Source organism: Crocuta crocuta, unplaced genomic scaffold (assembly GCF_008692635.1).
Source record: "Crocuta crocuta isolate KB4526 unplaced genomic scaffold, BGI_CrCroc_1.0 scaffold28, whole genome shotgun sequence".
NCBI lineage: Eukaryota > Metazoa > Chordata > Mammalia > Carnivora > Hyaenidae > Crocuta > Crocuta crocuta.
Genome location: NW_027533256.1, coordinates 9418798 through 9434008, shown reverse-complemented (window position 1 = coordinate 9434008; position 15211 = coordinate 9418798). Strand labels below are relative to the sequence as shown.

Genomic DNA, 15211 nt, shown 5'->3' with positions numbered 1-15211 from the left:
CCATAGTGACTTCCTTTGCTCTTTATTGCATCTTTTTTTAACATTTACTTTTCCCATATGTTCCTTTCATTGGTATTAGCTTACCAAACAATTTTATCTTCTTGCAAACCTTCTAGTCTATATATTTAGCTTTTCCATTAAAGCTAATTACTCAAACTTTATTGGGCCATTCAATTTTATTTTAAACCAGCTGATGGAAAGGACATGGGCCTTTGGGTGAGAGTAGTGAGGTCTCGATCTTGGCTCTGTCACTCATGAGTCATGTAAACTGTGGCCAGTTTCCTTTTCTCAACCATTTTGTGAGATGGGTCTTACGGCTTCCACTAAATGCAGCAGAAACTAGCCAGTCCCATTCAGCCTCTCTGGATCTCACTTTCTTCTTCCAGACAACACCGCCAAGAGTGTTAGTAGGGGGTTAACCCAAGCACAGGCTCAGGATGGCCGTAGGTGTTCAGTAGAAGATGTCTGTCCCCCATGAACACACTTCTTGGCTCATTCATTCATTCATTTGGTTGTTCAACAAATAATTATGGAGCAAACATTACATACCCACACTGTGCATGGCACGGCTTCTAAACCTTCCTTTAGCACTGCGTGTCTCTAACCTGCTCCCTTAGCTATGGTTGTGCACTTGCAGACAGGCATCATAGCTCACCCTCCCTGCTGAAGCTGTAGTTGTCCTACTGCACCACGGTAGGGACCGTGAGGGGATGAGGGGATGTCTCCCCTTCCTCTCCTGCACCTGCCTTCCCGTCACACTATTCTTACCTGCTCCTCTCAGCTCTTAGATGCTCCAAGACCATCAGGCCCCCTTGACCTACTGGGCCTCTCTTCCCATGGTCCACACACACACCACATCCTCAGGACCCAGTCGGCCCTCTCCCCTCCCAACCTCAGCTTGTCCGGCCTCACTCACCCCTGCTCTCATGGGGCAGGACAGTGGTGTGTCCTACCTTGTGGGTTCCCAGAGGGAAGGTGGCGGTAGCCAATGTCTGGAGGAACTCTGGGGCCCGCCAGGCAGGGTCCTGGGGGTAGGTGCTGTGCACAAGGCCAAGGAAGTGCAGCACGCTGGCAGGGAAGGTCTTCTCCCAGGCATCATCTCCAGAGCCTGCTGAGGGCTGAAGACATACTTCATGAGACGCGGCGCATGGGAGTGTGACCGTGGCGGCAGAGGAGCCAGAAGGCTTGAAATCTAGGGATTTCTGAGACTTTCAACCAGACACCTAATTGTAAGACGCCTAAGTTATGGATTAGCATGGGATACTGGCTGTCAGTTGGGGAAGGGTTTTCCATGTGTGCAGATGTTTTTCCAAGGGCTTCACACACATTCCTCTTCTCCCCTCACAGCAACCCTCTGAAGTAGGTTCTACACTTACCTCGATTTTACAGATGGGAAGGCAGAGGCACAGAGAGGTTCAGTAGCTTGCCAAAGGTCACCTGACAGGTAAGGGACAGCCAGGAATTGAACCCAGGAAATCTGGCTATAAAGTCCGCCTTAGACTGCCTCTGTGTGATTAGACATGGCCTCTGTGTTCAAGGAATTTGCTAGTAAGAGGTGATGCCAGCCTTCCCCAGCCCAGTGCTAATACTTCCAGCTGTAGATCTTACCCTGGCTAATATCTGGACAAAGCTTGTCTGCAGTTGGCAGGTCTTGAGGAGCCTCTTCCCCACCAGCCGGGGGTCTGGGATGGATCATGTTACACTGAACTGATATCCAGTGTCCTGAAGGGATCTGGGCACCTGTTTGTCCCCACGCCATAACCAGGCCTTGGCCACATGGCCGAGCCTCCATCTTGGCTGCACACTAGTGTCACACTGAAGCCCAGTTCCTTTGAGTAGTCATGACCAGTCACTTTGTCTGGAGACTGACTCCAGCCCCAGTATGTCCAGTGGCTGCCTAAGGTCCTGCTATGTCCTGAACGGACAGCTTGGAAATTGAAAATGTACTAACCTTAACATTAGAGTCATCCAACAATAAGGCCACACCAACAACTAGATGGAATGGTGCTCAGCCTACTCCTATAGATGTTATAGGTGGATGTCAGGTTCCTCGGCCCTAGCGTCCCCCATCTGTGGCTTCTCACTTTCCCAACAGCACACTTCAAGTCCTGGCCCTATGTACATGAGTTAAGAGGTCGTGTTTACCAGGTGGCTCCCAAGGGCTTGGAACTGACAAACCTAATAGTGGAAAGAAGGCAGTGTGCATGGGACAACTGGAGAGCAGTTTAAAATCCCATCCAAAGGGGGGCGCCTGGGTGGCTTAGTCAGTTAAGCGTCCGACTTTCGCTTAGGTCATGATCTCGCGGTTCGTGGGTTCGAGCCCCGCGTCGGGCTCTGTGCTGACTGCCAGCTCAGAGCCTGGAGCCTGTTTCAGAATCTGTGACTCCCTCTCTCTCCGACCCTCCCCTGCTCACGCTGTCTCTCTCTCTCTCTCCTAGAAATAAATAAAATATTAAAAAAAATTTTTTTTAAATCCCATCCACAGGATCTTGGTGAGGGTTTGGTTTGGGCTAAGCAGGTAGACAGAGGGCCTGCTTCTGAAGTCACCTGCATCTAGCTTCTCCACCAGGTTCTTACAGCACAGTGTTAGATCTATGGGAGATACCAGAGCTCAGAATTCCAAGGGCTTTTTCTGGAGTTAGTGTGCCTGGTTCAGATGCTGCCTCTGCAATTTACTGATAGCTTTGGACCAGTTCTTGAGCCCCTCCAGCCCGACTCTGTGAAACAAGGATCCCAATATGACCCATTTCAGAAGGTTGCTGGGAGGATTGAAGGAGACACCTTAGCACTTCAGGCTTATGTTCACAGTGACCAGAACATGAGCTGAAAGGTAAGGTCAGATATAAGACTTGGATTTTTGGGAAAGGAATTTGGATTCAATGCACTAAGAAACAGGGACCCTTGAGGATTCTTAGGCATAGCAGTGACCTGAACTGTAATCCTAACGCTGGACCCACATGCCTCCACTGTGCCTCACTCTGTGACCTTGCCTGAGTGAGTTAATCTCTGTAAGCTTCAGTTTCTATATCTGCACAGTGGACATAATGCTGTCTGTTCCCAAGGACAGTTGAACACAGCAGAGTAGCTAACATCTAAAAGACTGACAACGTAAGCCATTGGCCAGGATGTGGAGCAGCTAGATAAAAAGCTTCTGCACAGCAAAGGAAACAGTCAACTGAACTGAAAGGCACCTGATGGGATGTGAGAAGATATTTGCAAATGACATAGCAGATAAAGGGTTGGTATCCAAAATCTATAAAGATATCGATATTTATAACTCAACACCCCCAAAAAACAATCCAGTGAAGAAAAGGGCAGAAGACATGAATAGACACTTTTCCAAAGATATCCAGGTGGTTAGCAAATACATGAAAAGATGTTCAACATCACTCATCATCAGAGAAAATACAAATCAAAACCACAATGAGATACCACCTCACACATGTCAGAATGGCTAACATGAACGACTCAGGAAACAACAGATGTTGCAGAGGGTGAGTAGAAAGGTGAGCCCTTTTGCACTATTGGTGAGAATGCAAACTGGTGCAGCCACTCTGGAAAACAGTATGGAGATTCCTTAAAAAATTAAAAATAGAACTACCATAAGACTCAGCAATTGCACTACTAGGTATTTATCCAAAGGATACAAAAATGATGATTCGAAAGGGCATATGCACCTCAATGTTTATAGCAGGGTTAAAAACAATAGTCAGGTTATGGAAAGGGCCCAAATATGCGTCAACTGATGAATGGATAAAGAAGATGTGGTATATATATACAATGGAATATTACTCGGCAATCAAAAAGAATGTTACCATTTACAGCAATGTGGGCAGAAGTAGAGTGTGTTATGCTAAGTGAAATTAAGTCAGTCAGAGAAGGACAAATATCATATGATTTCACTCATCTATGGAATTTAAGAAACACAACATATGAACATAGGGGAAGGGGAGGAAAAATAAGATAAAAACAGAGAGAGAGACAAACCATAAAAGACTCTTAAATACAGAGAATACACTGAGGTTGCTGGAGGAGAGGTGGGTGGGGAGTTGGGCTGAATGGGCGATGGGCATTAAGGACAGCACTTGTTGGGAAGACCAACGGATGTTATATGTAAGTGATGAATCACTGGGTCTTACTGCTGAAACAAATACTACACTGCATGTTGACTAACTTGAATTTAAATAAATAAATTTTTAAAAAAAGAGTTAAGAGGTCTTTAAAACTGCAATCACATTAACTCTAGAAAACTACCAAAATAATGATGATGCCAAGTATCAAAATGGTAGAACTAGACAGAAAAAAAAATCAGGAGACTATATCCAAAACTGTTTCTTTAAATCAACCCTCAAGTCCCCAGATCCTTAGGTAATGGCAGGGGTGGGGTAAAGAGAGCCTGAGCCTACAAATACAGAATAAGAAGGGGGAAATAATCATACAGAAAATTAAATGAATTTAAAGAGTCCATTTGTGCAAACTGAATAAAGCATCTATTACCTAAACAAGGTCAAAGAGACATTTAAGAGCCTAAACAAAGCAATAATGGAAAAAATTTAGGCCCAAGAAGTTTCATGGGAACAATTTAAATAAGACAAGAATTACGGATTTAACATCTTCTTGAAAAAAAAAATTATTTTCAATAAAGTTAGCATAATACTGATATCAAAACCTGACAAACATACAACAAAAGAAAACTGCAGCCTGCTATCACTTATAAATATGCACTCAGAGTCATAAATAAAATATTTACAAACAGAATAAAGAAGTATACTGAAAGAATAAGAACAGAGGAACTCAGTGAATCTTCTAAAAATGCGAAAAATCTGTTGATGTAATTCACAGTACATAAGTGGCTAAAAGAAAAAAAGCAGGTGATCACCTAATTATATGCTAAAAGAGTATACAATAAAAATTAAATACATTCTTGGTTTTAAAAAGAGCAAAAAGTGTGATCTGTACTGTCTTAGCATAATCACACACACACACACACACACACACACACAAATACAGAGAAAAACTAGCAAAAGATACAAATAGGCAATTCACAGAAAAATAAATAGAGATGATTACTAAGCACATGAAAAATGCTATCAATTTCACTTGTAATAAATGCAAGAGAACTCAAATCACCAGTTTGGTGGTGTTGCTAAGGCTCTGAGAACTGGACTGGGCGCTCCTATACAAGATGGCAGGATATACATTACAGGGAGGAATTTATGTATGTATAATGTCTAATGCATCCTTCCTGAGAAGGGCGTCCAAAAGAAAATATATGAAGGACACTTTGACCCACTATCCCACATCCCAGAATTCACACTATGGAGAAGTTTGGAGAAAAAGGATCTGATCAGCTCAAAAAAGTTCATTACAGACTTTTTATAACAATGAACATTCTGCAAAAGAACATAAATTTCCTTTGTTTGAGAAACAAAGGCAAGAGGTTTATGTGGCCCAATCCTCTGTAAGGATATGGTATAATCTTAGGTGTATAGGAGAACTTTCCACTAAAGTTCACAGTGGTTATCTCTGGATGGGTGTGTTTCAGGTGATTTTTAATTTCTATCTTGTCCTTTGTTGAAATTGTAAAGGTAAGGATGAATCATTTCCCAAAAGCAATAAGGCTTCCCACCCATAATCAAGCCTCCAGTCACCCTTGGGGTCTACAGAATGAAGTCAGACGTTTTCAGCCTTTCATGCAAGTTCTTGTTGATATGGCTCATAGTTACTCCCATTCACAGGCCTCATGGCCTTCACCCCCTTACACTTGCCTCCACGTTGAAAATAACCTCTCCACCTACCCCCAGTGGACCTTGAATATCTGAATTGAGGGGTCTCCATGTCATGTAAGTTGTTGGTGGGCATCTGTCTTCTCTAACAGGTTTCTACCTCACAGCTCACTAATGTGAGAGGCCCACCTGTCCCCAGTGGGGGTGAGCTCCTTGAGGGAACAGGTCCCTTTCCACCCCCACCAGTCGCCTGAAGCTGCTGACCCAAATTAATCGCTCAGAAATGTTCCCTTGGCATTAAATCTCCCAGTGAAGGAACTCAAATATTTTAACAAATGGAAAACAGACAACTTCTGGCCACAGCACACAAACTCCATGGGGAACATTTAAACTGAGTTTCCCACTGAGCACCTAAGTTATTGCTAGAACACACCATGCCTTTTATATCAAGCATCCTGAATGACACTTGCTAATGTTCAGCATTACCAGGAAGCTGCTGGAAAAAGTCAAGATGACCCTTCCAAAATTGTCCTCCCATCAGAGCCTCCTTGGGAGATGTGAGGAATGGGTCTCACCCGGCTCATGGTGGCTTTCAGCATTTCCAGAAGCAGCAGGGCACCTTCAGTGCACAACCCAACCCGGAGGACTTCTTCACTGTAGTGCTTCTGCAGAAGTGACTGAAGCATGGCATCCAGGCTGTCCTGAAAGAGGGGACAAGGACTGTAGAGAGACAAATGGCTGCACACCAGTGGGACCAGCTTTCCAGCCAGTACATCAGGTTTCTCGGGGGGCCTGAGTGGGAGAGAGGAAACAGACAGTAGCAGCCTAGGTGGCTGGCCATGTGCAGAACTTCAGCCCACTCAGTGGTGCATGGGGGAAAGACATACGTCTGAGTAGATGCTGCATCATTTAGCTCTTTTGTTTGGTTTGAGGTCACAATCAACTTTAATGAATTTTCGTAAATGAGATTACAGAGGACATAGGAGGAATTCAAAGGCTTTGAGCACAGGGCAGAGGGTAGCAGAGGGAATTGCTGCAATTGACCAGCAGGGCAATCTGACTTAGCCTCTTTAAAAGCTGGGTTTGTGCAAGCTATTCAGCCTCTTGGCAGCTCAGTTTCCTTCTCTGTAAAATGAAAATTGCATTCTCTATCCCATGGGATCGTTATAAATATCTAGCGAAATAAAATATGTAAAACATCTATCACGGGTCCTGACACTCGGCAGATGTTTGTTTCTTACAACACATTCTTGGAGAAATAGAAATACACGATTTTGGTGAACCTAGCACAGCATATTAAGAACTTTATTTTGAAGTGTGATCTATAATACTATTAGCATATATCAAGATTTAGATAGGTCAAATATAAGGATGTACAAGAGGGGTGGATTTTCTAGCCTTCTATTTGCAGAGCCATGCTTCTCCCCCAATTTCCATTCAGTGCAGTTTAACTCAATTGAGACCAAGAAACAATTTCCGAATCTGCTGTTTGTCAGGTGCCCAGGAAGGTGAGTAAGAAGTGGGCTCCGTTCCTGAGGTGCTCAGTAGCTAAGGAGAGAGGAAATCATGCAAATGTGTCTGTGCCATATAAGGTGAAGGTGTGCTGAGGCACACAAGAGGGAGTGGCTCCCCCTGCCCAGGGATCTAAGCAGAAGGTGGCATCTGAGCTCTGTGTTGAAGGAGGAGGCCTCATCAGGTAGGTGACATGGAAGTAAGAACTCATTAAAGGCACAGGGGAGGCAAGCACAAAGCAGCTGATCTTACTGGGCGGGTGATCTGGGGGATTCACAGCATAAAGGGCAGGTAAGCAAGGAATCTGAGTTGGAGAGACAAGTCAGACACCCAACCACAAAGGGTCTTGACACTGGCTATGGATTCTGACTGGCTATGGATTCTAAACCTGATCCCGCAGGAATGGGAGCTCATGACGACTTGGATGTAGTGCAGGTAAATGAGTGAGTGGGTGAATGGTGAGAAGCTATGCATTGTGAGTGTAGGTTCCTCTTTGGAGAGATGTGGCTAAGGAAGCACAAAAAAATGACAAATAGGAGAGCAGCTGGCCAGGAATATGAATCATGGGGGCAGCTTCTGGTTTTAGGTGGGACACAGTTCACCATCTGTAAGGTCTATGAGGGAAAAGTCCGTAGAAAAGGAGGTGCTGAAAGCACAGGAGAAAGAAGGCCAACTACTGGTGAGATCACTCAGGAGAGGAGTGGGAAGAATCCAGATCAGCCTGGAAAAACTACCCTTTGTCAGTGACAATAGAGAGAAGCTAACAGAGAGGGTCATGGCATGAACAGGTGGTGGAGAGCAGAGTGCCAAAGCAATACCTCCTCCTGGGGCCCTCCCATTCCCACAGTGAAGTAAGTCATTTGAGCAAAGGGCCACTTTGGAGCAGAAGTCTGGAGAGCATATATGGTTTACTCTAGAATTCAGGGGAATCAAGGCACATTGCTAAGGTAAGGAGACATGCTATTTCAGAAGGTATAAGCTGAGGCTCTGATTCTGTGGTGGCATCAATTTGCCTCTCCTCCAATGCCCATCATCATGTGACTTCTCTACCCATGCACAGAAAGGGAAAGACTTAAAAGTGGAACTGATAAAAACAGACATGCTGGCAGGGAAGATGGGAGGCAGAGGCTCGGGAACTCAGAGGACCTGAAGAGCTAGCCAAGGGAGTGGCACTGTGAGGGAAGGATAGAGTGAGAATGCAATAAGAGTTGGAAGAAGTGGATGGAGGTAGTGGCGGAGAGTCTTAGGGAACCTCCTCGGTAACATGGGGTGATAAAACCAGATGTGTCACTCCGTCCCAGGAGTACCCCAAGAACCTACTTTGGGCCCATCGGTCAGCTCTGTAAGTGGCGTCTGCAGGAAGAAGGTGGACACAATGAGATAGACTTCCGGAATGTGCACGTGGTGGCCCAGAAATTCTTTCAAGACGCGGAACCCAGGAAGCAGGCAGGTGCTCTGGTCAGGCAAGGTGGCGTGGCTCTTCAAATTATCTGTTGATTAGGTGGAAGGGGCACAAAATCCAACTGAGAACAATTGCTATTGCTTCTGGTCAAGGGGGGGATTGGACACATGAAGGGATTCCCTGCCACCTACCCATCCCATAGAAATGCCAAATATGTCATACACACATGAGCACAAGGAAGTATTCAATAAGAGTTCCTTTCCCTATTTCTGACATACTCACTCACTCATTCATTCATTCATTTATTCATTCAAAAACAGATACTTAGTACCTGCCATCTTACAAGCAACAGGGTAACTTTGTATTAGGCAATAAGGACATAGCATTTCAACAAAATATATAGAACCGCAGACCCTCACCAAGTACTTATAATGTAGGGGTCGGGGGGCACATTAAGGGATTTAATACCCCCAAAAATACTTGCTTGTGAATTGTGATAAGTACTATAAAGAAAAGTATAGGGGCAAAGAGAGTATAACCGAGAGGCCCTAATTCAGGGGGAACCCTCCTCTCCTGGAGGAAGTGGCATTTGAACTGAGCCCTGAGGGATGAACCCATGCCAGCCAGCAGAGCCATGTTGGTGTTGCGAGTTGGGGACAACATCTCAGGAAGAGGAAAAGAGCTCAGGAGCTTTTGAGGAATGGAAGGAAGCCCCCAGTGTCTAAGCAGTCAGGACATAAGGGGATCCTGACAAGGAAGTAGGAGGAGACTGATGCTGATCGGGGTGAGAGGTCAAGGTGATCCTACTGCAAGAGCATGAAGACCCCAAGAGGAAGGAGGCTGGCACGTCCTCACTTGCAGTCCTGGGTGAGGAGGCGCCTGACCTCCCGGAGAAGGCCGCCACTCACCCATCACAATGTCCACGCCCTCGAGGCTGCGCTCCACCCAGGATCCCCCAGACAGGCCTTCTTTAAATCGCCCGCGGAGAGAGGGGCTTGCCAAAAAGTGCATCAGCAGCTTCAACCCCAGCACAGTGGTGCTGGGATGCAGGTGGCCCTGTACAAGGAGCAGGAACCAGTCAGGCCCCAGGTTCAAAAACATCTCTTCCTTTGTCCTGGGGGGAGGGGAGTGTCAAAAAATGCAATAAATTATCTCTCAGTCCACAAGCAAATAGCACATTCAGAAAATACAAATAATTTCCAGCATTGCTAGGTACCTAAGAGAGCCAAACTGAGGTTACTCTGGATATCACTTAGTGAAGCACATGTTATATTTTTAAAGAATGGTAGGGGTGTCTGGGTGGCTCAGTCGGTTAAGCGTCTGACTTTCGCTTAGATCATGATCTCACGATTGGTGGGTTGGGGCCCCGCGTCGGGCTCTGTGCTGACTGCCAGCTCAGAGCCTGGAGCCTGTTTCAGTCTGTGACTCCCTCTCTCTCTGACCCTCCCCTGCTCACGCTGTCTCTCTCTCTCTCTCCTAGAAATAAATAAAACATTAAAAAAAAAGATTAAAAAGAATAGTAAACTAAAATGCTGGCAAAGTTGCTGTTAAATGGCTAAACTTGTTTATTAATGACTAAAGGGTAAGTTGGCCAAAGTTTTTCAAAGCAATAGGAAACTGTACCAACAGATGTAAAAATGTGCAGGCCCCTTGAGAGCCCTACCCCACTAATATTCATACTTGCAAGGCCTGACCAGTGACCCATCTAATTACATCAATACAGTTGCATAAAACACATAATGGTTAGCTCACTCCCTTTTCAGATATACTGATCAAAATTAATCTAAATGGACTAGTCCAGTATGTATGCATCTTTATCAGTTTAGGCCAAAAAAAAAAAAATACAGGTTCAACTGTCACTTTCAAAAATAAATTTTAAAATGATGAGTTTGTAGAATACAGATTTACTAGAGAGGACTAGAAGGCAGGGAGGTGGGCAACCAAACCTCAGAGGCAACGGCTCAGCAAAGGACTCTGCCTCTGGGAACCAGAGAAGGGCCCATCTTTGCCGGGCAGTGTTCTCAACACCAACTGCCAGCCTAGGCAGCGAGGCTGTGGCCCCTGGCCTAGAAGTCAAGAAACTGTCCTCACTTCTATTCCTGCCTCTGTTTACTAACTGGCTGACTTTGGCAGAGGTCTTGGTGAGCTCTGGTCATTTTCCTTGATGATGATGATGATGATGATGATGGTGGTGGTGGTGATGATGGTGGTGGTGGTGATAGTGATGGTGGTAGTGGTGGTGGTGATTATGGTGGTGGTGGTAGTGGTAATGATGATGACAGTGATGATGATGGTGGTAATGATGGTGATGATGATGATGATAATAGTAATGATGGTGATGGTGGTGGTGGTGATGATAATGATGGCAATGATGACGATGGGGTGATGATGATGGTGGTGGTGATGATGGTGATGATGATGATGATGATAGTAATGATGGTGGTGATGATGGTGATGATGATGATGATGAGAGCAGTTAGCTTATGGAGTATTTATAGTGCCCCAGACACAATGCTCAGGGATAGTCACATATTAAAGTCCATTCATAGCAGGCACTATTCTTATCTTTGTATAGATGAGTAGAAGAGGGCATAGAGGATTTAAATAACCTCCCCAAGGTCTCTAAGAGCAGAGCTGGGATTTGAACCCAGGACGCCAGAACTCTGGTGCTTAAGCACTACCCTATATTCTCATTCAGAAAGATGAAAAAGGAAAGGGCTGGACTAGCTCATCTCCAAGGCATCTTCCAGTTCTACCATGTTTTGATTCTAGAAATACAAAGTCTTTTTAAGCACTACTCGCAAGGCTGTTTTACTGAGGGGTAACTCCCCACTATATTCTCCCCTCCCCCAAACACACATACACACTAAAATATCAACCCCAGCAGGAGCAAGGACCTGGACTGACTTCCTCAGCACCACATTCTTGGAGTGAGGAACAGAGTCTGACACACAGTAGGTGCTCAACAAATAGTGGCTGAATGAATGACTCTGGAGTTGGATATAAAGCAGGCATCAGTGGGAGAGAGTTAATGGAATTTCATGGTTATGCACTGTTTTGAAAGTTAATTGAAGGCAGATACTTGTTTTTCCAACCTGGAAAAATAACCAAATAACTGACAGTAAATAGCAGAAGAATTTGGCAAGCCTTTTCCTTGATAGATGTTATGTAGGCTAACCATTTCTCCATTCTATTTTCTGCCAAGTACAGGACATCAAAATCAGTGACTGTCACAACTGCCAAAACAATAACAATTACACTACAGCAATGGTGACAAAAAGAGCTTATTGTAATTATACCAAATCTGTTCTGACTTACTCATGCCCATTTCACATTTGCATCAGAATATCTTAGGGCAAGGTCTGCTTTATTGGGTGGAGAGAATATAATTTTCTTTCTGACTGGTGCAGGAAACACATTGCCGAAAACCGACTCAGAGATGCTAAACTTTTCATTAAGAAAAGGTTTTAATACTGCACCCTGTATGAGGCAACCCCATGCCAAATCACTCTTCCTGGAGCTACTTACTCAGAGGACAGATGAAGTTGGGAGGAAGATATTACACTGAACAGCATCTCCAGCAACTGGTTTCTGAGCCAGATTGTCTTTCCAGATGTTTGGCTTCCAGCTACAAAATAAGGAAATTCAGATTTGAGGGAAAACGGATGTAAAGAGACATACTATTTGCTGCAGTAAGCAATGGTATTCACCAAACGCTTCGCTCACCCAGGAACTGGGGCATGGATGGGACTCAAAAGTTTGGCATTCAGTTCTAGACTTCCATACAATGCTTAAAAAGAATTTCAGGAAATGTTCCTAAAGTTCCCTTTAACTGGAGATGATTTTGATGCTTCCCATCCACATCCCCCAGAAAATCCTAAAAATAACAAGGTCAAATTTATCTTCCGATAGAAGAATTTTTTTTCACTATCATAGGCTGCAACATTTTGCACCTATTGACCGCCAACTGTGTGCTGGGCATTATGGGAGACACGGGAGCAGAGTGGGGAAGATTTTAGTCCTCAATCTCAATTCCTGCTCTCAGTGTGTTTCCTGGCTAAATCTTCAGCCTATCAACGTTGAACTAAAAATAGAGCTAGCACTGTAGGGTTCAGAATGAAGTCCATATTAGAAGAAGGGCTGACTGAATAAGCTGACTTTTGGGCCATTATCCATTCATTCATCCCCTTGGTTAACCAGTTATTTTACAACCAATTCCGGGCACATGAATGCAGAAATAGGACTGATGTGGCAGCTTGGAGAAGTGGAGTCAGATTTCTCTCTATTTGGATTCTGGCCCCAAGGGTCTTATCTCTCTGAGCCTCTGTTTCCTCATCTGCAAAATGGGAATAGTAATATCTACTATTCAGGTTTGACGTAAAGATAAGAGATCATTTTTCTAGACTAAGTAACAGTGTCCAATAGAATCTTTTTCAACGTTAAGAGTGTTTTATATCTCCCCTGTACAATACAGTAGCCACTAGACTCATGTGGTTATCGAGCAGTTGGAATGGAGCTGGTGTGACTGAGGAACTGAAATTTTAATTGTATTTAATTTCTACCAATTTAAATTTAAATGTAAATGGCCACATGTAGCTCAAGGCCCCCCTCTTGGACAGCACGGACCTGTAGGGCCCAGGACCAAGTTCCATCACACCTGCACTAGCAGAGGGAACATGACATAGCCACTGTTCTGCACCTGGTTGCGAGGAGAGAAACTCAGAGAAACAAATCACTAACCTGTGCATTAGAGTAAGCCCAAGGACTTTAGAAGCACAGAGGAGGTGATCTAACCTGGTTTGGTGCGACCAGGAATGGTTGGTTAGTCCAGTGGGCAAAGCAGGGAGAGTGGTGGGTGATGGCAGGCATTTCTGCCAAGGGAGTGACACACACAAAGCATGGCCGGAGGGCAGCCCATCACATATTAGGACCTGCAGGTGCTCAGAGTGCTGAAGCTGGGGCTCATCAGAGGAGCAGGGGTAGGAAAGACTCAATCAAGAAGGCGAGCAGGAACTGGGTCATGAAGGATCCCACCTGTTGGCCTGTAGGGAACTGAGCTTTATCCTGGAGGCCTTAGAAGCTCTTCCAGGTTGTGAAGGAAGAATATGCAATTTGATTTGACTGTAACCCTACTCATAAAACTATGACCTCACAAAGCCACTACTTGGGAACAGCTGCTTAGTTGTGGGCACCTTCCCCTTCCTTTGCCTCAGCCCTTCTCTCTACAAAATGGGCCCATGACAGGTGGCTCTCAGTGGTGCCATGAGGGCCATCCTGCTGCTTTCAGACTGGTGTCTAAGAAAGGTCTCCTCACCAGGCACTGAGGAGTCCAGGCCTCCATCCACGCAGATCTGCCTCTCATTCACCGAAGAAGGCTTGAGGGTGTACACGACAAACAGTCCAATTCTTAATGTAGAGAGAGGAGGATAAGTTCAATGGGGGGCTCAACCCATATCTGCTCAATACATAGGGGGGTTTTGTGCACAGATCTCCCCAAACTGGTTTCAAGGGAGAGTTTAAGGGAAATCAAATTATTCCATGATCAATGTAGTGTTTCCAGAGACTTCTAAAATCTGCCATCAGAGCAGTTAACTCTGGCTCTGCCTGATCAACATAACAGATAGCAATGAGGAAGGAAAAGGCTAAGTACCATGCCGACAGGGACTGTCCTTGGGGAAGTCTGCAAAAAGCAGACCTGATGGGTCAATCAATGGCTGATGACGATGACTGTGCTCATAGAAATTTTTGAATTCTTGGCATAGCAAGTGCGTCCGGGCACCGGGGAACAGTGAGCACATAGCCCTGCTTGGAGTCTAACAGACTCACCCCTTTTCTCAACTCTCTGCCCTAAAAAGCACCTCTAGAAGGTTCCAAGGAAATGGAACCTGCCACTGCACTGAAGGGTAGTGTTGCTGGGTCGAGTGTGGTCAGGAGAGAGCCGAGGCCTGTATTCCCTTGTGAAATAGTCCCAAGACTCTGCCCTTCCCCCTGGGATGCCTGGCACCGTACCTGAGCAGGTCCTGGATGCTGGAGTAGCCCCTCAGCTGACAGCCTAGGATGGCAATGATGGTGGGGATCTTGGAGCAGGTGAGGCCCGGCTCATTGAAGAGGAAGACGAGCTTGGGGATAAGCTGAGCCTGGTGAGCAACTTCAGCATTCCGGGGTCCTTCCCTGGTGAGCCCAGGAGAAAGGCAGTAAAAGCTTTTACTGGAATGAACCAAATTTGCTGTGTTTCTGCTAAAAAGGTTTCCCAGGCTGGGCTCACTCCATGGCCCTCTGACTCCAATGCTCTCTCGGCAACTCATCAAAATGCTGCCAGACACCCATTGAATATGTGTCTGCCAAATGCCCGAGTTGCTCAGGGATGAGCCTCCCATGCCCTTCCACCCCCCGCCCCGAAATTGCCTTCAAAGACAACCCCCAGTTATTGACTTTTAAATTCCAAGCCTCAGGGAAAACTAATGCTGGTCTCAGAAAACTCAGAACAAAGGCAGCAGACTCGCGTGCGACCGCGAAGCACTTCCCAACAGCCAGGGGCGAGGGGCCCTTGGTGAGTCTGTCTGGGGTGTGT

At 45.5% G+C, this 15211-nt stretch overlaps 1 protein-coding gene across 7 annotated transcripts in view; it reads right to left on the bottom strand.

The window, feature by feature from the left end:
* WDFY4 (WDFY family member 4) overlaps positions 1-15211 on the bottom strand; it is a 290261-nt gene that overhangs the window by 156140 nt on the left and 118910 nt on the right. For all 7 annotated transcript variants that reach the window (XM_077746401.1, XM_077746405.1, XM_077746404.1 and 4 more), the window contains 7 exons: positions 14650-14811; positions 13955-14046; positions 12169-12268; positions 9549-9754; positions 8559-8728; positions 6302-6427; positions 954-1118 (listed from right to left, as the gene is read on the bottom strand). In XM_077746401.1, coding sequence (XP_077602527.1) covers positions 954-1118; positions 6302-6427; positions 8559-8728; positions 9549-9754; positions 12169-12268; positions 13955-14046; positions 14650-14811 — 1021 coding nt within the window. The remainder of the gene's footprint in view (positions 1-953; positions 1119-6301; positions 6428-8558; positions 8729-9548; positions 9755-12168; positions 12269-13954; positions 14047-14649; positions 14812-15211) is intronic.